This window comes from Rissa tridactyla, chromosome 3, assembly GCF_028500815.1.
Source record: "Rissa tridactyla isolate bRisTri1 chromosome 3, bRisTri1.patW.cur.20221130, whole genome shotgun sequence".
In the NCBI taxonomy this organism is placed as follows: domain Eukaryota; kingdom Metazoa; phylum Chordata; class Aves; order Charadriiformes; family Laridae; genus Rissa; species Rissa tridactyla.
The window spans coordinates 67,132,488-67,154,904 of NC_071468.1; the positions used below are offsets into that span (position 1 = coordinate 67,132,488).

Here is a 22,417-nt window from a genome sequence, read left to right on the forward strand (position 1 = left end):
ATTTTAGCTTTGTGTAACTAAATGCTTCATAATTTTATTGAATCACAGCAGCAGCAGGATGAAGACAAATGTCTGCTGCAGATCTGAAAAACATGCTCAGGAAAGGAATCATCTGAAGACATTCTGCTTAGCTCTCAAGGTCCCTATTTACAAAATGGACCCATTTTTATTACAAAGAACCTGACCATTTCAAGCAACAAAGCTTTTCAAACTGTATTGTAAAGCAAAAAAAAAAAAACGCAAAAAACCCCATCAGTTTTTATTTTGAGGATTGCATTCCCAAGAAATGTCTCAAAGCAGGGCATTATGATCTTTCCAATCTCTGGGAAATGGCTAGAAGGTCAATAATTCAAAATGAGCTTAGGTTTTCTCTGACTTGAGCTGTAGAAACCATTTTCTCAGTTACGCCCCCCCCCCCCATACATATTTCAGTAATAGTCAAAGAGAAATAATATTGCTTTAACACATTTATTTTTTCGTCATTAGCTTCTAGATGGAAGCCCTCAAGATACAACAGGACAGCTGGGTTTCTGAAATGAAATCCCTGGCATTATACCACTTACAGCTTTGGTCTACTTCCGAGTAGTTACTCTGAAAGTAATTTATATGAAAATGGTTCAGGTAAATAGAATTATACAGGGAGAATTAAGAACCTGTACTGTCTGGGGGGAGTTAGTTCCATTTTCATCTCTATATCAGTAGAAGAACAAGGATTTTCACATTTATACATCTTTAATTATGCTATTGTTTCCTTCCTCTAAGATTTACAAAACCCCTTTACTTGCCTGGATGCAGAACTAAAATGTTCTAACAGTGAGCTGTAAGAGGCATTTAGGATAGGAAAAAGGCAAAAATACACAATGGTCTTGATGGACCACCGCTCTAACCCAGCTTGGCATTTCTGATGTCATTTTATTCTTCATGTAATTGAGAACTACCTTATTATTTATTGTCAAATCGTCCACAATCAGCCTTTGATTCTTTGTGGCTTATTTGCTTGGAATTTTCACATTCACTTTTATTATATTCTATAATATTTCTAACTCCTTTACTGTTAATGGTGTTTTATAACTTATATATACTTTTCTTAGTTTTGATTACTTTTTCCATAATCATGTTAATTTCAATTGGCGACTTTAATGTCTCAGTATTTATGACTGAATGGCACATACTACATTTTTGTGCACATTAATCTGTCATCGAACAGTTTTCATTTCCTCTCAGTGACAGTTCTCTTTAGTACCGAAATCCCATTCAGCTCCATCGAAGGCTTTCTGTATTTTGCCATAATTTGCTTTGCTGAAAAATAACCTTTTGCTTCATTATCTAGTCTAGCTTTAACCCCATAAACTGAATTAAATAGCAAACTTCCTTCACACTCTACCTAGCCATTCCATGTCTAATTAAGTGTTTCCATTTGTTAATAAAGCCCTACTAATTTTCTATATATTCAGTTTACTACAATTTACCGTTTCTATAAGGTCCGTTTTCAGCATCTCCTAACAGTTAAACAGTCACATCAAACTCTTTCTGGGGGAGCAGTAAGGGTCAGGCAGACTGGACTCAGGGCAAGGGTTAGGAATGAATCTTCAAGAAGTCTGGACACAAATAAGTCTTTTTGGCATAAACGAGATCCTTACCATGGGAATCTAGTAAAGAAAGTATCAGCAAACCTGCTTTGGTGATGTCCACAGCTTATACTCAGTGATGAACGTTCCATGGAAGGCCTTGTCCCACTTAGCAACTTAGACTATTAGCAAGTATTAGCAATTACACAAACATTTGTGGTTTTGTTTTGTTGTGAGGTCTTAATCAAGCCATAAGAAACTCCTCTGGATGGCATCTGGAGGGGAGCCCTACCGGAATTTCTCCAGCTAGTGAGCTGCAGACCACAGAAGGAGAAGTAAATACAGACCTCACCGTACAGACACAAGTTCTTGGCTCTCCCTCTAAATGCTTCCAACTATTGCAAACTAAGAACTAAGTTGCCTCTGCTACTACTATCAGAAATTTTTGAGCTTGAGAAATTCAGTGGTATGGGAGAAATGAAAAAGTTTACAAAGTTAAAGCAGGCGTTTCAACCAAGAGCAGTGATTCTGATCCCTGCCTTTCGTGAAAGCTCTGAATGTACCTAATTAGAAGGGAAGAGGGGGTTTTGACTAAAGGTAGTGAACTGAAAGAAAGTGAAGAGTTTGAGGTCTGCCTCTGCTGGTAGATGTGGGAATGTGCATGCCAACATGTAAGAATGTAGTTAGTGTGAGAAAGACGTGAGGATCTTCTGTATAGAGGAGTGAAAGAAGGAAAGAATATGATGGGGGGCGGGGAGGGAGTACTGCACTGATGTAAGAGATCACTGGTTGAAAAGAGACCACAAGGAAGCAAAAAACCCAAAGGTTTTGTAGACTAAATGCTATTGTCTTCTACGTTTTATCCTAAAATGGCTCCAAGTGTGAGCCATTATATGGTTTTCAGCTATATCTTCTTGCCACCAGTTGCTAGTCCCCAAATTAAAAAACCCAACTGCAATCCAGTTAACAAATTTCTGTAAGAATAACTGGAAATCATAAGGCTACTTAATCATTGCAGTAACAGAAAACTGCAGAAAGGGAAGCGGTGATAATTTAGCCAGCACACTAAATCCCCTAAAATCACACCTCCAACCTTTTTCCTTCCAAGACTAGTAAGTCTACAGAAGGTCAGAATTTGCAACATTATTTTAGGCCATCTCCATGGGGGATTAAAATTTATTTCATTTTTGGTGGGGGCAATTGGAAAAGCATACTAAAAAGAGCAACTATGCAAAAATAAAAGAAAAAATCGTCTTAGCCTAAGATTGACAAATCTTAATAAAAGAAATTACATCTTCCCTGCTTGTAGGGCTGTCATGAGTTAAAAATCCACCTAGACTTAAAACTGCCATAGTTATTTCTGGCAGAAAAATAAAAAATCAAACAAATGTGAAAAAGCAAGCTTTCTTTATACTTACAATGAGAGTATGTATAGATACCTGTGTATGCATGTGTATAGACACACACATACACACATACATATGCAAGCACATTACAGATGCTTTCTTACCAACTCCCCATGATTTCATAGGTTTTTTCATAGGTTGAAATAAACTAGTTTCTCTGAGAATTTTGGTTCTGTAAACCACGAACAATTTTAAGACAGGATGTTAAAACTGTATGGGGTTTAGGTAAATTCTCTCAGGTGTATATTCATAAGTACAGTAATGCATGTCTTTCTCATTTGCCTATTTCAGTGCAGGGGAGCACAACTCATGAACATGATTTTTGTTAGTCCTTCATATTAGTATATTTCGGGCAGCTGGATTTTTATTGCGGCTGGTCCATTTTCCTATTTTTTCCTCCACTAGGTGGCACAATTTATATTATTTTCTTAGACAATGTCTTTTACTGACCAAAATAAGGTCTATATTGAAATAAAACATTCCTAATAAAAAGAGTAAATCGATTGAAACCCAGAAGACTCTCACTACCCTCATAAATGAAATATAGAACACATATATTTAAATAAACTCACACACCTTGTGCATATATTTGACTTCTCCCTTTAAATATTGTCCCCATTTCAATTACTTCATTCATTGACTCTTAATGAGAACTTGTTATTTGTTGAACCAGGACTTCCATTTTTAAATCCAAATTTAAAATTTCTTTAAAATAAGTGAATCAGGTTAGGCTTCCATTTCCTCTACAGCTCCCGGAGAAACAAGCCAGGACAACAGATAACCGAACACAGAAAATTAAACTGCAAAACATCAAAACTTTTCCAGGCTATTGCTATTGCAACAGGCAATCTTAAAAGAGAAACAGGCTGAGAACTATCTTGAGACAGTCAGACTCAGGAGATTTGAAAGGGAATATGAGATGATGTGGCTGATGCAGAAAGCGGATAGCCTTACCAGAGACAGTACTAATGTTCAGAAGAAAAGGAAGGAAACCAGGCAGTTCAGTTTCTGAAAGCCTGAGCCAGTCAAAGACGTGAGATACTGTGTGGTATTCCCATGGTTTTGTTGCCATTATGTTTGTAACATAAGCTACAGCTGAAGTCATGGCAAAGCCCATAAATGCTATATCAAGAACTCTTTCCTTTGCTATCAGCTTTTCCAAATGCTCTGTATGAGTATTATAAAGTTTTCTTACATTACTATAAAATTCTGCAGAAAATATATCTCAATACATCGGCCCACAAAAAAGAGGTTGTTAGAGGACTCACTGCCATTTCAAACATAGATTGAGAAGCATCTTATAATTCATCTATTCACTCATGTTTAATTCATATTCAGAAGACTTCCGTCATTATGCAGCCTTAACCAAACCCATAGACCCCAACGTGATCATAGACTTACTCTTGTCAGTAGTTCATCCATTTCTGTCACCAGGGTATCCAGATTTTCTTGTGCTAGCTGAAGAAGTCTCTCTGGTGCTCGCTGAGGTGAAAGCAAATGCTATTAGGGAAGAGAGGAGAGAGAGCGAAAATCTGTATTTAATGGATCTCAGTGCTTCCAAATATTGTAGAGAAGCATCAAAAATTTCCTTTTCATTACAGTATGCAACTACCTTTTGTCATTGACTCTTGTGTCATATCCACCCAACATATTTTTCTCAGGAATCTTGACAGCTTTACCTAGTTTAGTGGAGAACTTTTAAGTATGGTGGGAATATACAGTATATAAAATACATAACTGCTTTATGGACCACCAGCATGAACACTATTTTATTTGTATACGACCACTTTTTCTGTGCCTGCAGTACAATTCCTTGCATACATGTACACAAATTACTGCTGTGAGATTTATTTATTTAAATAAGTCAAAATTAATAACTGCAATAACTATTTATCAACCAAAGCAAGATTGCAGTAATAAAATCTTGAATTTTTCTCCTTTCCTGAATCTACTCATGGCTGTATGTTTGAACAGATTGAAGTACAGTTGTACTGAAGCCCTGTATGTATGTGAATACTGTGAACATACCTTTAATTCCTGTGTCATGTTCTCAAAACCATGCAATATTTTATATGGAGCAGGCAGTGGACCACTAAGATTAACACTCAGGATCATCTGGTTTAACCGATCCAGGTCACTGAGAAGGAGTCCTGTGCATTCATCATCACAAGCTGGGGGAAGAACGGCAAAGCTTATTTATTCCTGCTAAATGTTTAAGATGTATGTTTGAGTTAGAAAATTTATGGCACACATACAGTTCTGTGAGAGGTAACACTAATTTCAGATAATTTACCCCAAAAGCATAGGTTGGGAGAAAAAATGGAAACAACAACTAGGAAACAGGAAAGACTTGTTAATGGGAGACTTTAATATGAAACATGAAGAGCAAAATTAGCAGACTTACCCCAGAAAAATAAGAAATAATTAACGTTGGCCATTGTGGACTAGCCAATATAAAATCCTAAATTAGACAAGGAATTCAGATGAAGTCGGAGAAAAGTGGACAGGTAATTTGGAAAATCTAAGGAACACTTAAAAGAAGTATAGTGTGGTTGTGGATTTGAATGTAAGAAAAAACTAAAGAAATCTTATAATTTGCATACTTTATAGTCATATAACAGCATGGCCAAGCATGCTAAACTTGTGATGCAGACAGTAGAAAGAGTCTAGGTAAAAATACTGCTAGTTTTCTTTTAAGAAATGCTTTTCCCTACCTCCTTTCACTAACAAGCTTATAACTTTTTCATGTATGCTTCCTTTCTTGCAAATATTCTTTAGCATGAAAAATACTGGTGTGCTCTGCATATATCAAAAGGAGTTTGCATTTTCCTACCTCTTGCTTTCTATTAACTATCACAAGAAATTCTCAAAACCTTAAAGTCTTGTATCATTTATGTTGCAGACAGGAAAATTCTGCATCCTTAATAACAGAGTTGTGGGAATGCCTTTCTGTTCCCCTGCATAAAGATGCTACACAGGACTGGCAAACCTAAACAACATCTGAGGAGATGCCACAGACTGTGAAACAAGGAATTCATGGTGATGTTAAGACACATGGAGGGTTGTACCTAAAGTTTTACAAGTATGTAATTATTTCAGCAACACTCCTGGGCAGCTCAATGACTAAAAAAACCCCACTAAACAACATGTATGTTTCTGTAGAAAAAGAGAAGTAATTTTCAACAATTACATTTTTTTCACCCCAAAATTAAATCTTTTCTGTTGTTTAAAGTCTTCACAGTTATCTAAATGTCGTACTTATTCTGTAGGTTGGCTGTTCCATATAGCAAGGAGTTGAGTCAAATACAGAGAGACGAAGAAAAATGAATACTACAGTTTAATACGCCATGAAACTCATGTGATGACTGCAAAGGAGACAAGACAGATGCTGGATTAGCGCAGTAAGAAGTGGGTGCAGAAAGCTAGATCCTGTTATTTTAAGTCTTCCTTTTGCATTTCCACGGCTTCCATTTGCAGACTTCTTCCTCCTATTTCACAGTATTTTGTTACATAAGCTGAACTGCACTAGAACTTCTCTGCATTTGTTAACTGTGGGCATACTACATTCTGGTTTGTATTTCTATGTGAAATTGGGGAAAAAAAAAAGGCAAAATAAAAGCTTACTACAAGCCCAGCTCTTGACATCTGTGTGCTTGCTTTTAGAAGTCTGCGAGAATTAAAGGAAAAGCAAGTATTACAGCCAACCGAATGTTTTATAGAAAAAAAACCTGTTCTGTAGCTGGTCAAGAAGGTAAGTAGACCTTATAGTCATTTTGCAGGATGCAAATAAGTGATCTCAGATCTGAAAATAGTTGGGTTTTGATGTTTGTTTCTTGGGTTTGGTGGTTTTTTGGTTTTTGTTTTGGGTTTGTTTTTTTTTTTTTTCCTCTTACATTATTTCACTAATGAAACAAGCTAAAATCTATTCACCCTCAAAATTGTCAGTGGTTGTTAATAAAATGCTAAAAATTTGCTATGTGTTAAAGATAAACTCAATTCACACCAGTAAGAAAAAAAAATGAACAGCTTATGAAGTGATGAAGTATTCTCAGTGAGTAAACAATTGATAAGTGAACATTCAGTACAAATTAACACCTCTTGCACAGTCATCAGGTTGAAAAGAGAAACTACATCAAGTGAGTACCAGAGTCGAGTAGATGACACAGGACTAAGCTACTCCAGTACTCAGTCTGAAATGTACTGTAGCTATGGGAAATACTTCAAGAGCATGATTATATTTTGCAAGACTAAATACTTCTATGTCTATCTATAAAACTGTCAGGATAAATTTGTGTCTAATATTAACAAATGCAGCACTAAATTCAGATCATTACAGCAGTGCAAGCATGTAAGAGGCAAATCATGCAGTCAATATTACAACAGTCCAGCAAGCAATTAATGCAAATTACTGTGTTTTCCACTCTCACCACACTTTCCCGTGCACAATAAGTCCTCTAAGGATTTTGACTTACCTCTTGTGAGAAGCATCTCCAAAGTATGCATGCCAAAGAAACTTTTTTTAAAAAATTATTGTTCAAGTAATAAAAGACACTATAAGCTTATGGACATCTAACCACTCATTCCATTTTACAGAGAGACGATAACGTACAATAAAGAAATCAAACATCTGAGCCATAATGTGTTCCTCCAATTGAGTGATTAACTAACACAATTTTGTTTTAACACATTCATTGCTGTTAAGACTCAGAAGACTGTGTTATGACTAGGTAATTTTTGGTCTAAGGGCAACCATGCAATCTCTGATATAATATGGTCACTATAAGTCACTATGATAGTGACTCTTCAGTATTAGTTTCCTGTTACTGTTTTTTATTGTTCCACTATAAAGTGCTGAACTGTTGTTAGGTTCATTTATCTGTTGGCGGTTACCCCACTGGCACTGGTTTCACACCAAATAATAAACAAGCCCTCCTCTGCCTCTCGAAACAGAACGTCCATAGAGAGATGAAAGCTTTAGCTTCCTTGCCATTGCTGCTGATTTCAGGGAGTTTGCATGATCAATATATCTCCAGAATCTCAAAAAATTCCGATCCAGATCAGGGTCTAAAATAACAACTCAGGTTTATTTCTGATTTTCATTATTTAGAAAGCCTCATGGGCTGGTTCTGATACATACCAGTACTAGTTAGGTTTATATAGTGTTTGAGTTGGGCGAAATACATTGGAGTGTGGGTCTAAACTCAACAGGAGCTCCTGCATCAAAAAAGGGAGAACAACTGGTAGCTTATCAGCTTCTAGGCCAAGTAGGAGTGCCCATCTCTTATTGAGCTCACGCAGACAGAGAAGCAGTTGTCCAGCACAGAGGTCAGTTTAACTCTTACAGCTGTGCTATAAGGGCTCATAACTTCTGTTAAACTCAGAACATAGCGAAAGCTAGTACAAGGCTTCATAGATCTGGTGTTACACACAGTATCTTTCTTTTCAGCTCACTGTGAAGGGTTGTAATAAGAAGCTCCCAGCTCCTGATGAGTTAAGGACTGTGTAGGAGCTAGGAGGTGCATCTATTCACAGATTCTTCAAGACCTGCCTCTGACAAGGACAGCAACTCTGCTTAGTTCTGAATTTGGAAGGGCTGAGATCATGGAGCTGCTCCCTACTTTAGAGGGTAAACCTTGATTCTGCCAGGACCAGCGGCTAGGAGGTTCCTTGTTCTCCTGGGTGCAGAACCAAGTGGCAGCTGGGAAAAACTCCTTCTCATTGCAAGCACCAGTCTACTTTGAGTACAGTATTTAAGTGTCCAAGACCTGGTATTAAAGGAATCTGATTATATAATTTTCTCCTTCTACCAATATTGAATATTTAAATCAGTAAAGATGTAAGTTTGTTGACTGCAGCAAGTCTGAAGGTCCATTTTTTTCACAAGACTGAGTTAAAGAAAAATTCCTAACAATGAAATATCTGTTTTATCTCTCGATGTCGTGATTGCTTCTTGTTCCCTGTTAATCTTGTACAGCAGAACGACGTTGACTGCTTTACATTTAGGTTTTTGCTTGACCCCAAGGAACATTTGTGACAGGAGCACACATCTGACAAAAGGTTTTGCAGTTTGTGCTGCAACAGAGCTCAAAATATTGAAGCCAAATTTTTTTGAAGTCCCCATTGTAATTATGACTGGTGCCCTGAAAGCATTCAGAAGGTGAGTTCTGACTTGCCATATGTTTAACAATAAAGCCTTGAAGTTCTCACTAGGATTGCTTTCTTCCCTAAACACTGCACAGTAGCAAGCACAGTCACTGTTCCAACAGCACTGCAATCTAAGGTTCTTCATTTTATGTACTACAAACTCTGCAACTGAAGTGGAATGTCACAAGGTATAACAAAAAATACACAAGAGAATTAATAATCTAAGAAAATGAAGATGCTTGATCCAAACCCCCTCGTAGCTCCATCTTTCCACTTCAGCTTGATAAGGTCAAAGCTCTTTGGGAAGAATGAGGAGGGAGCAATACATTCTTTGGCTTGCTTACATATTTCTGATATGTATGTGTAAAATATAAATCAAGCAAATAGTAATGATCTTGGTCTGCCTGAGCATGCTGGGTACAGATGAACTAAGGAAAGGCTGCTCCTGTTGCATCACACAACTCAGTCGTGTTCTGGAGTGGAACTGTGTGGCTTAACAAAGAAAAAAAATACACATCTTCAGTACTGTGGTCATTATAGGCCAGTCAGCAATTACCAGTTGACAACTTTCAGCAGAATAAACAGTGAGATATATTTATTACAGTAAAAATGAGTGATGCATAAGGGACCATCAATCATTTAGAGGACAATTAATTTGTAGTTACAAATAAAAATAAAAATCTGTAAGCATTAGAGAAGGTTTGGGAGAAATTTTGTCATATTTGACAGTATGCAAGGATGTTGGCAGCATTATTAAAAGCAGTTTGCAATCGTTACTAATTTTCTTATTGTCTACTGACTGTTTCAAAACAGAAGGGAAAGGGAGCCTAAGAAGTGGACTACTTGAGACCAAAAATTAAAAGGAAGTCTTCAAGAGCAGAGCATTATGAGTATCTGTCCATGATGATCTAGATGGTCACTTTAGCTGGGGAAACAATAGAATTATTAACCATACTAATGCAAAAAGTTCAGTTTTTATGACCTGTAGTAGACCATTCAGACTCTTGCATTACTTAGAAAAAAATCTGCTTTTTGGATATCATTTTCCATTGCCTAATGGCATCCTAGAGAATATCGTGTTGTTCTGTCCTAGGCATATAATGGGAAGTGAAGTCTGTGCCATTCACCTGTAATTATCTTTCCATTGTTATTTAGCAGTAAACAAATTCTTCCCCCCTTTGTACAGTGGCTTTTAAAAATATATTCTCTTTCCATTCTACCTGTAGCTTTCTAAAATATAACTGTTATAACACAGCTGTGAAAAGTGGCATGCACTAAGCAACTGAAAAATGACGCATTATGAAAAAAAACAGTAAGAACCTGGTAAAACAGATTTTCAGCTTTATCAGAAATAGATTGCTCCAATGAACGTGTACGCTGCCCCGGATTTTCTTCTGTCTTTTCACTGCAAATTTTCACTCTAAAACCTTTAGAATACTTACTGCTCTGGCAGGGGGGTTGGACTAGATGATCTCCAGAGGTCCCTTCCAACCCTATGATTCTATGATTCTATAAGGGATATGTTAAAATATAAATGTTATATTTTAAAAATAATAGATTACAATATTGTGGCTAAAATAATTGGATTTAAATGTGCGTTATTTAGCTTTCATGTTGTACTGTGTGGTGACCTTTTACAGAATTTGCCAAAAATTCATTATTCAGATAGTTATTCTTTGCCAAATATTCAAAATCAATTTTCACTTTCCTAAATATTAACTATAACATACTGACATTGGACAGCTTAGTTACACTATGTTTTATATTACTTACAACTCTTTTTTCAAACATAGGTCATTGTATTTGCATGTATTTTCTTTAAGTGAGACTATTTTACCACCTAACTAGGGGTTCTTTACACTTCTGACAGGTAGTATGCAATTGCAGTATTTGAAATGGAACTCTGCAAATGAGCAAAAGTAGATACGTGCATACAGTTCATTTGAAATATTGAATGCCAACAGGATTCTGCATATGGCATTAATTTTCTGTACATTAAGGGTACTTAATCACTATTATTATTAATATTAAAGTTTCATTAGAGCTGAAGCTCATCAGAAGGAATTTAGTGAGTATTGTGGAAGCAGTTGATACATGAAAGTAAAAATATATTGTATACAGGACCAAATTCTCAGCTGCATTCTCACCAAATTCTCCAATCTCAACTCAGATTGGAACAGGTAAATGTTGTGGGAATAAGGGAAGAAAGCTTCAGGGTTTCCCCAACAGGTGTTTCTAGTGGTTCTTTGACAGCACAATGACTATTAAAGCAATTAGGGGCTGCAGCAATGAATTCCTACCAAAAGAAAACAGTTGTACTCTGAAGCCTATGACACACTCAGCAGTGTTAACCACGGGCAAATTCCCACCAAGTCTATGCTTGTCTGCCACAGCCCCTCTGTCCACCACAGGCTACAAACGTAAATGGTTTATTGATCGGGCTGGTGTTCTGCCACGTCAAGGGTATTGCCCTGCATTAGTAAAGGTGGGTTTGGAGTAATATAGGGGTTAAGGAACCTTTAAACAAAGTGAAAATCATACAGTGAGAGCAAACAGGCATAAAGTGTCTACTGAAATATTGAACTGCAGTTTTTGCAACTTGAGACGTGGATGTAATTGATGTGGTGTCAATAGTAACAGACTAGTTCCTGTGGCAGGGGAGACTTAACATACCTCCCATTTGTTTCTATAGGTGGTTCCTATTTTTATGACTAAAGGAAAGAAATCTTTTCATTTTATTCCTCACTTTTAGCGATGACATGAAATGTCCATATGCACATACAAAGGGCCATTTTTATGGTGAAAACTGCTGATCTAGTTAAAATAAAAATATCACTACAGGTAGTGTAGATACATTTCAATACTGGTACATGAATATGTTGCAGTTAAATCAGAGATTATAGCGAACCACATCTTTCAAAGCAAAAAGGTAGAAAATTTGATTTGCCTGCACATAGCTTTTCCCGTTCATAGCGAGGATTTTTAACCTTATTATCCACACAACGAAATAGTTAACAAACTGGAAAACTGTTACAAATGAAAACTTGCAGTTAAGCTGTTTTGTACAAAGAAACTGCTATCCTGGATATCCAAAAGACTTTTCAGAATATTGATAAGGTAAATGACTAGTAAAAACCATACTAAGCAGTGCCTGAGATTGAAAACAATGGCTAGTACTAGGAATAATGTAACAAGTATTCAGGATGTTGAAAAATTAAGTCATTTTCATTTAGATGCCACTCTGGAAAACAAAGTCCTTACTTTAAAATTTTGTTGCTGTAACAGTTATGGACTTAACTCATGATTACAGTTCTCCTTGACATGTAGGCCACAAAATGGAAACCAAAGCGTAGTTATTTCTGCAAAGTAGCTGCTTACTCTATTTTCATTCATTTTGCTGTAGTTTAAAATAAGAGTTTAAGAGCTATTATAGGTCAGAATCAAACAGGACATTAGAATTTTATTTCCTTTAAGTACACTAAGCTTTTCATCAACCAAAAGGCACAACACGGGACTCGGTCTGAGAAACAAGATCTACTGGGGGCTGATGGGGTCCATCTGTCAGAGAAGGGGAAAAGTATCTTCGGTCAGAGGCTTGCCCAGCTCATGAAGAGGGCTTTAAAATAAAGCTGCCAAAGGAGGGGAACCTCAATCCATCCCACTCCTACCAGTTTGGTGCTGGTGCCATTTCCAGGAACAGATGCCCACAGCCTGGAGAAGGATCCCAGAACAGCACCTGGGGTGCAGCACAAAGGAATTCCAGCCACTCCAGACAGTAAGTCAGCTTCATCCAGGCCCAATTTAAATGCCTCTATACAAACACACATACCATGGGGAATAAAGAAGAGGAATTAGAGATGTGTACATGCCTGCAGGGCTATGATCTCATTGGCATCACAGAGACATGGTGGGATGGCTCCTACAACTGGAATATTGGAATGGAAGGATACAGGTGCTTCAGGAAGGACAGGCAGAGGAGACAAGGAGGGGGTGTTGCCCTCTATGTCAAGGACCAGCTGGAGTGGATGGAGTTCCCCTGTGGATGGATGAAGAGCCAACTGAGAGCTTATGGGTCAGGATTAAGGGGAGGGCAGGGACGCGTAACAACACAGGGGGGGTCTGCTACAGGCCACTTGACCGGGAAGACCAAGTGCATGAGTACACCGTGGTTTGTGTATACCCTCATCGAGTCTGATAACAACACCAAGCTGTGCGGAGTGGTCAACACGCTGGAGGGAAGGCATGCCAGCCAGAGGGACCTGAACAGGTTTGAGAGGTGGGCCCATGCAAACCTCATGAAGTTCAACAAGGCCAAGTGCAAGGTCCTGCATGTGGGTCACGGCAATCCCAAGCATGAATATAGCCTGGGCGGAAAATGGATAGAGAGCAGCCCTGAGGAGAAGGACTTGGGGATGTTGGTTGATGAGAAGCTCAACATGAGCTGGCAATATGAGCTTGCAGCCCAGAAAGCCAACCGTACCCTGGGCTGCCTCAAAAGAAGTGTGGTCAGCAGGTCGAGGGAGTTGATTGTGCCTCTCTACTCCTCTCTGGTGAGACCCCACCTGGACTACTGCATCCAGCTCTGGGGATCCCAGCATAAGGAGGACATGGACCTGTTGGAACGAGTCCAGAAGACGACCATGAAGATGATCAGAGGGCTGGAGCACCTCTCCTGTGAAGACAGACAGTCTGGGAGAGTTGGGCTTGTTCAGCCTGGAGAAGAGAAGGCTCTGGGGAGACCTTCTAGCAGCCTTCCAGTACCTAAAAGGGCCTACAGGAAAGATGGGGAGGGACTCTTTATCAGAGAGTGTCGCAATAGGAAGAAGGTAACAGTTTTAAACTGAAAGAAGGTACATTTAGATTAGATATTAGGATGAATTTCTTTACTGTGAGGGTGGTGAGACACTGGAACAGGTTGCCCAGAGAGGCTGTAGATGCCCCATCCCTGGAAGTGTTCAAGGCCAGGCCAGATAGGGCTTTGAGCAACCTGGTCTAGTGGGAGGTGTCCCTGCCCATGGCAGGGGAGTTGGAACTAAATGATCTTTAAGTTCCCTTCCAACCCAAACCATTCCATGATTCTATGAACCAATGCCATATTATCAATAATACAGAAGTATTTACGTCTATATTCCCAGTAATCTCTCCATTAATTTTCAATGAAGAGTTGTACCTGGGAATCAGGAGTAATGCAAAAGCACTGAACTCAATAGTCACATTTAGAAGCTTACTTCTGCTAATCCTGATTACTCTGACAGCTGATCACAGTCATTAAGTTGAGTGAAACAATGTTCTGCACTGTGTAGTCCCTGACTCTACATGCCTACTATCTTCCTCTTTAATCACTCAAAGAAGCCACATTTAACTGATATGATACCTTCAACTATTTTCAGCACTTCTTCAGTTTCCTTATTTTTCCTATTTGCTTTTAACATGTTTGCAATTTGTTTGAGCTGTACTAGCTGATTTTAATATTAGAAAGCGGTACACCTCTGGGTATTGAGGTAAAGACTTGATGTATTTTGTGAAAATAAAAAGAAAAGCCTTTTTTTTTTTGTATCTACTTGCCTCACATAGGCAAAAAAACCCCAACAAAACCACCAAGATTAAAAAGCTACAATTAAAGTCCTATATCAGATAAAAGTCAGGTAAAACATTAAAACAAATTCATTGTGCCTTGCCAATATATTCAAAGATGCACATATTAGAAAATATTATATACTGTGGACTTACGGGATCCCTATCTGCACTCTACTTTAAAATGAACAACGACAGCATCGAGAGAAAAAAAAGAAAAGATGACAATAAAATTAGTTCCTACTCAGCTGGGGGAGATGGGAGAGAGGAAAATGCCCTATTTCAGCCAGGATTTACTAAGTGTTCTAGAAAGGTTTTGCTACCTGAATTTTTTTGATAAGACATAAGCATACAATATCATGGGAAATGAGATTGTGGGCTCAAAACAAAAACTATCCAATTTCATGGAAGAAAATTACAAACAATACTAAAAGACAAGACACTTGGTACATATGAAAACTGAAGGGAGGGCAAAGATATCAGTACTGTAAAATGTAACTTGATGTTTTAGGCTGTTAGTTTTCTATTTTAAACAAAGGAAATTCCTTGTTCTTGGATATATTGTACTGCCATTCCTTATGTATTTTAAATTCCAACGGGTAGTTGTGGAACCAACATGACCAAGCAAACCTTCATAAAAACTGTGTGAGTGACTAATGGCATAGAGCATTCCAATTGCTGCTTAGACATTTAGGACAACACTAAAAAATTCACTGAAAGCCAATATTGTCACAACAGCAGTGACAAACCGTAGCAAAATAACAGACTTCAAAACCCACAAAAAGAAATCCTTCAAAGCTTTGTTGTCAATTTTCAGCGAGCATATTAAGAAGTATCGAGAGTGTTCCTAACATCTCAAGGCTTGTGAAAAAAATGGACCAGAATGTCAAAGTAGTAAGAAACCTGGCAGCTATTTTCAAAGAAACCCACGCAACTGGCTGATGCACAAAGCAGGGCTGAATTTCTCAAATATGACAGAGACAATCAAAAATTCTCCAAAATGACATTAGTATACGTACAAATGCATTTCATGCCATCACGTGCATGCCGATGTTCACAGCCAACACACTTCCACCCTGTGAATCCAGGCTTGCAAGTGCACTGTCCAGTGACAGGGTCACAGGGAACAGGCAGGGAACCGTATCGATCACACTCACATTCCTGGCACGAGCCTCCCGGAGCCTGTGGATTTCCCATGTAGCCAGAAGAACATCTAGACATTGCAAATACAAAACCAGGTTTGGCCAACTGAGGCGCATAAACATGAGACTACAATGAATACTTGGCAAGATAGTAAACAAAATGTATACGAACATTCATTCACAAACCATTAAAAAAATCCTTGGTGCTTTATCATTCGGTACGCATTTGTAAAGGGAAGAATGTTGCAAACAGTCCAACAAACCAATAATAACTTTTAACCAGGACATGGAACAGTCTGGATGAAAGGACTATGCAAAAGTGATTCCACACCCCTTCAGTTAAACTTCTATTATACCGTGACAAAAAGGTTTCTACATTAGCAATGTTTGGTCTATAGACTAGCCACTTGTGTTTTGCATTAGAAGTGAAATCTCATAGTAGACACTTGCTAATTTTGATCATCTTAATCCCATAGCATTGCTATGGATGTGACAACAGCTGCTCTTTAGGTTATTAATTTGCAATTTGGTCATTAATATGTTTATATGTAAATGTCTTTCACAGTCGGTGCCCATGAAGACATAACAGTCACTAGAACAAAGAGTATGAGGGACATTAAGGCACACTATAAGATTGGTACCTAATTTTAGATAAATTTCATATTTTTCAGTTTAACTTCTGAGGCCCAGGGGAAAAAAAACCCCACAAATCAGAAAGTAAGACTAGGACAATATCTGTGATATAAACAACACTGATTATCAATTTCCAGTGGGTGTCCATAAAAATTGCCTATAATGGCTGAGTTTTAACAACATATAAAGAGGAAATAACTTATCTGAAGGCACGTATTTATACATTAGTAAATATACATTTATAGTATCGAAGGATGTTGCCCTCCTTTATGTCTTGCTTGTCTTTCATTGCCCCTCTTTCTTCTTTTTCCATTCATCCTACCTTTCACAGTACTGGCCTTCATATCCAGGTGGGCATGCAGTACACCGGTAATCACTAGGTCCTTCCGCAACACAAGAAGGGCTAAAACTAAAACAAAGCAAATAAAAAACTTTTTCCACTCTATTGCATCATTTCACTCTAGTCAGCCGTGCAGAAGGGCCCATGGTAAGCTCCACTTTTAATGTAAATGGTTAACAGTCTCTTATCTGTTTATAAACACCTGTGGGAGATCCCTCCTTTCTATTAAGAATTTCATGAATGCCATGCTGTGATACTGGCACAATTTAGACAAATGCTGGAAGGGCAGAATCATCGAGGGGTCGTATCAGAGGGGATGGAGTCAACAATGCCCACGCTGTAGGCTTGCGTGATTGAATGGTGCTGTCACTCACCGTGAAACAAAAGATTAAGAAACTGAGTTAACAAACATCCATTCCAGTCTGATTTAATTTTAGTTTGAATAAAAGGAGATAAGCTGGGAAGAGTTTACTCAAAGGTAAGACATAAAGAAGGAGAAAGGAAACAAAGTCATAAACACGTGGAATCTTCCAAAAAGGCAGTGTCAGATGATCTCAAGGACATACTGAAGAGAAAAGACTGGTCTACAGAGAAAAAACTCCTAAAAGCTACCTTCCTCGTGATCAGGGAGGGGTTGTATTTTATTTATTTTCACTAAGCCATGACATAGATGAATAACTAGTGATTGCAGTGTGTACCTATGGGAACTGTGCAAAGTAGCACATTGCTGGAATGTTAGTGCATTAAGTGCCTGCACAGACAGTTAAAACAAACAAAAAGTGCAGGTAGGGGAAAAGATACACAACTAAATATTAAAATGGTGCAATACTGTAAAACTCTCAGCTCTTTGTGGAAGAAGAACCAGAAAAGCACAGAGGTGAGCCTAGATTTCTTTCTTGGTACAGTACAGTCAGCATCCTACTCTAACTTGCTTATAATGCATTAAGTCAGTGGGGCTTGAATGAATATACAAAATTACACCGTTGCAAAAAAAAGGTAAACAAATTGATCTTTTACTCACAAACTCATTATCCAACACATTTTCAACTCTATAAAAATAGATCCACACCCCCAGGAACAACTCATTCTCTCTGATCTTTTTTTTTAGCTCATCATGTTTGAAGCTCACTGCTGATTGTACAGGAGTATAAAAATAGTATTTAAAACCTTAGTAGAGTTTTGTAAAATTTCATAAATAATTGCACTATATTCACAAATATTATTATGTCAGCCATGACATGATAAGCTAATGAGATCGCTCCTTAGCTATCTGCATTTCATGCAGATTATGATTTATCAACTACTATACAATAGCTGCAGGTAGTTAAAATTTTTTTTCCTTAATAGTTTCTTGAAGAGCTTTCACTGAGCTGCACAACACACACAAATCCAAGGTATGATACCCTCTTTTTCCACCTAATTCTGTAGCTTTATGGAATGGATCTATCCCACGTAGGCCTATCCATCTAAAAGACGGGCATGTGGTCTAAGCCAACTGTTCAGGCATCCTCTATCAGCAGTGGAAAATGGAGATGCACAGACAGACATATACACACATTTGAAACATCTTCTCCCCTGCCCTCCCTCCAATGGTGGTTTCCTTCAGTTTTAATATGGGTGAGATGTGTATTTGTCTGTCCCTGTATTTACTATACAGGTACCAAAATTGTTGATGGCTAACAGAAGTAGAAATCCCGTCCATGACGTCAGGAGACATCTGAGTTAAGGTCTATAAAACCCAAGCAGTTCTGTTTCTGGACATGCTCAGATCTGACTCTCTCTCTCAACAGCACTGAGAAATTGGATGACTATGTCACGATTAAGTGTATTTACTAATTTCAAACCAGGTGCTATTCAGTTATCTCCTGTGAAGGCTTTTGAACCAATAAGCCTCATGATCACTTTTATGTGAGCATGACACAAAAGGCCCTGACAACATCTGCAGCCGCGCAGGCCGTGTGGCTGCATGAGGTATTGGTGCTTTGCTTGCTCTCCCTTCTTCAGGCAGCTCAGCAATTTGAGTGCGCACCCAGGACACACGTACTACCTGGAGTCCACACATTTCTCAACTGTAGGGCACTTCAGTGACACCCACTTCCTGTGTTTTACGGTACCTTTTAGATAAGATATTGAAATGATTTCTGGAGCACAGCGTGGAGAATGCCTAAATTCTTGTAGCAGGGTGCCATAACCACCCAGGTGAAGAGTCCTGCTCATTTTCTGATCTCACACCTGTATTTCTGGGCAACTAAGGGTTCTTAAACGACAGAAAAAAATAGGATCGAACAATATTTTCAGCACTTCCTACTGCCTGCTAGTAACAGAAAGAGTTTTTTCTAGTGTCTTTGCTGATGTGCAAAGCTGAGAAGCTTGCTCGATCTTGTTCTTCGCAACTTGAATGTCCTTTCTTGATAATAGTAGGTCAAACACATAATCAAGTCATTACAAAAAAAATTAATGAAAAAGGGTACAACTCAGAAAAACTTGCAGTTAAGATGACATTATAACTTTCTGAGACAAAGAGTATTTCTTTAAGCCACTTTTATAATTGTTTTGGTTGTTCTCATTTTGATATTTATGAGGTTTGGAAGTCTTCTTAAAAACACTTGCTGTGGATGAAAGATCATGATGTGTTTGACAAAGGGATTCCCTCCTTCAAAAAAAAACTACAGACCACCCCAAAATGATAAAATGAAGAAGAAAGAAGAAGAAGAAAAAACGTCCTCTCAGATATGCTGGCTGAAATACTCACTAAAACATCCTAAAGGTCAGACAAAGCACAGAAAAATGGTTTTAAGGAACACTTCCAACCTTTCAAGAGAACAATAATGAAACACAAACCTTTTCAGAGCAGTACTATGGTATGATTCCAAATATCATTAAGAGCTTCTCAGCAAAACAACAAATAAGTCTCAAGTGCTAAACTATCATCTGTTGGGAACACATGCGGAGACACCATGGCAAGGCTCATTAGCATAAAGCAACCAATAAAATTTACACTGCAATAACTGTATTGCTTTTAGATTATTCTATCTTTCTCAAATTGCCTAAAACTCATGTAACATTAAATAAGGAATCAATGAATTCCACAGTGGAGCAAGAAAGGCACTGTAACACATTTATACCAACATAATATATGAGCATAAGACTTTTTACAGCTCCCTTGTGGCTATATTGTACTTGAGTTCTGCTCTAGCTTCATTTGTGAGAATACCTTTATAATACACATTCATTATCTGTTGAGTATTGCATTTTCTCACACTTATTAATTTATTCATCACAAATTAGCAAGGGAGCAATTTCCGACTTTTAAAGGAAGATCAATTAGCAAAAGCAGATACGAAACTTTTTAGTATGGCTTACATGATGCAGTGCTCCTGTAGTCATCTAAAAAAGGACACAGTGAGCCCAAAACAAAGCTCTTGCTTGCTGGAAACTAATTCTGCATCATGAGTTTGCTTACTTACTTGTTACTAGAAATAGACAGGGGACAAGCACAAGGCTGACAGTCATTCGGAGAGCCTTGGACAATGCCATAAAATCCCAGCGCACATCTCTCACAGTGGTGACCAGCAGTATTGTGCTGACAATTCTGCAGAGGAAAGAGACAGAATGAAAGCTGTAGTTGATAATTACAAGAAAGCTGGCAACAATTTGTTCCCAGCCTCAGGGATTCAAACTTATTTCAATTCATAATTTCTCTCTCCCTGATATGATTCGCAGTGGGACTGCTTGCTTTAAGCATCTATCAAATGCCTGATGAATTATATATGGGTTTACAGGAGAAAGAATGGAGGCCTGTAGCTAGCCAGATGTATCCTACAGAATTTCTTATCCCATTCATCCTTCGTTCCCTCTTTTATTCCAGCCATTGAAGCAGGAGAAACAATCAATTAAAATTCAGTCTTAATGTATCAGCTCACACACATCGTTACCTATAAGAGCAGCGTTGTGTATATTGCATGACACATGATACGTTGCCTCTTTAGTTTGAAGACATTTTTCTTTTTACACAAATAGTAATTCAGCGGCAATAAAGCACTGCATAGTCTGAACTCTAGAAAATCAGAATGGAAAACTTTAAAGGCAGATGGTTTGCTTTTTTGACCCTCCCTTTGACACTTAAGCTATTTAAGCAAAATTGGACTAAAATAGTGTCTTTATTTTTTTAGATTAGTTACACAACTTATGAATTTTACATTAAGATTAACCAAGTGCGTAAGTTCAGAAACATAATACCTGACAAATCGATGTTTCAGGGTCACACATAGTACTGTGTCCATGACACTGACATACAACACAGGCACCTAAGGGCTGAGCAGGTGTCCTTCCCGCAGGTGAAGATGGAAGCCTATAAAATCCTGGAGAGCATGACTACCATAAAAAAGATGCAGAAGAAAACAGACCATTACAGAGTGGACTAGGAACGTGGAGCGTCGCAACCTTATTTTTCCAATCTACCAGTTTTTACAAGTTCTGAAAAGAACCTGACAGGCTTCCAGCTGTGTTACAAACAAAATACAGTACTCTACAGATAACAAGAGCCAAACCTAATTGGAAACATTGCTGAAAAATCCCTGGAGCACTGCACTGGCACCAGGCTTTTCATATTACAGCTTGTGTGACTTTTCATTCAGATGCAGAACACCTCACTGTTCTCACTGTGCATCAAGCATCATTCCTTTTCATTTCTTAAGAGCAAGGTTTGTTTTCAAAATAAATTTTTTGCATGGACTGTGGAGAGCAAGCAAGATGATTCTGGGTTTTTTTGCCCTTGGTGAGTTTTTTCAGGTTTGACAAGCTACTGTCTGCCTTCATACCACCTGATGGATAACAAGCAAAATCCAAATGATGATAATAATCAAAAAACTGGTTGCATGGCTGCATTATTTATAGCTATTATTTATAGATCATAAAAGTAAAGAATTCCAAATATTAAAGGCTTTACATCTCTTAGGACTATTAGCCCCAAATCAAATTTATCTGTCACTAAGTGTCCTCTACCCTAGATTGGCAATAAAATTCTGAGAGCAGTGCAAAAATTACTAGCAAAGCTAACACATCTAAAATCAAGCACTTGATCTTTATTCCAGGCTTATTATGCAAATGTATGAAAGTGTCTACATAGCTCCCAGAAAGCACACAGCTATGACAACATAAAAATACAAACAGGACCATTTTGATAATTCAGACCATTAGGGGCAAGTGCATACAGAGAAGTCACTCCTCCCATGTATAAATCCCACCATCTAGTGGTGCTAGGAGCCTATGAAGGCTGTCTGATGAGGCAATTTCCTACTGTTGACCATGATTTCTGCTTTTTGGAAAGAATGTGAGTAGTACACTTTTCACACAGCAATAATAAGGATGCAAAATAAAATAAAAGAGAATCTGGTGTAAGTAACTTTTAATGATCAAAAGCAGGATTCTTCAGTCAAGTACTAGCTGACATGCTAGATTCTATTCATACGACACCACTTTGACAGTTTTATAATCATTGCCAAAACCTCCAGGAGTCTAAGTTATGGAAAAAGCATAAACACAATTATTTTCTTTTGAATCACAAAGCAAGTAATCTAACTCACTTCTGCTTTTTCCCTTTTATTTTGA

At 38.0% G+C, this 22,417-nt stretch overlaps 1 protein-coding gene across 8 annotated transcripts in view; it reads right to left on the reverse strand.

The window, feature by feature from the left end:
- LAMA2 (laminin subunit alpha 2) overlaps positions 1-22,417 on the reverse strand; it is a 376,025-nt gene that overhangs the window by 86,678 nt on the left and 266,930 nt on the right. For 7 of the 8 annotated variants that reach the window (XM_054197441.1, XM_054197436.1, XM_054197440.1 and 4 more), the window contains 6 exons: positions 21,047-21,181; positions 20,275-20,399; positions 16,790-16,876; positions 15,712-15,905; positions 5,003-5,145; positions 4,376-4,474 (listed from right to left, as the gene is read on the reverse strand). In XM_054197441.1, the coding sequence (XP_054053416.1) occupies positions 4,376-4,474; positions 5,003-5,145; positions 15,712-15,905; positions 16,790-16,876; positions 20,275-20,399; positions 21,047-21,181 (783 nt within the window). The remainder of the gene's footprint in view (positions 1-4,375; positions 4,475-5,002; positions 5,146-15,711; positions 15,906-16,789; positions 16,877-20,274; positions 20,400-21,046; positions 21,182-22,417) is intronic. The other variant, XM_054197439.1, reaches the window with a different exon arrangement.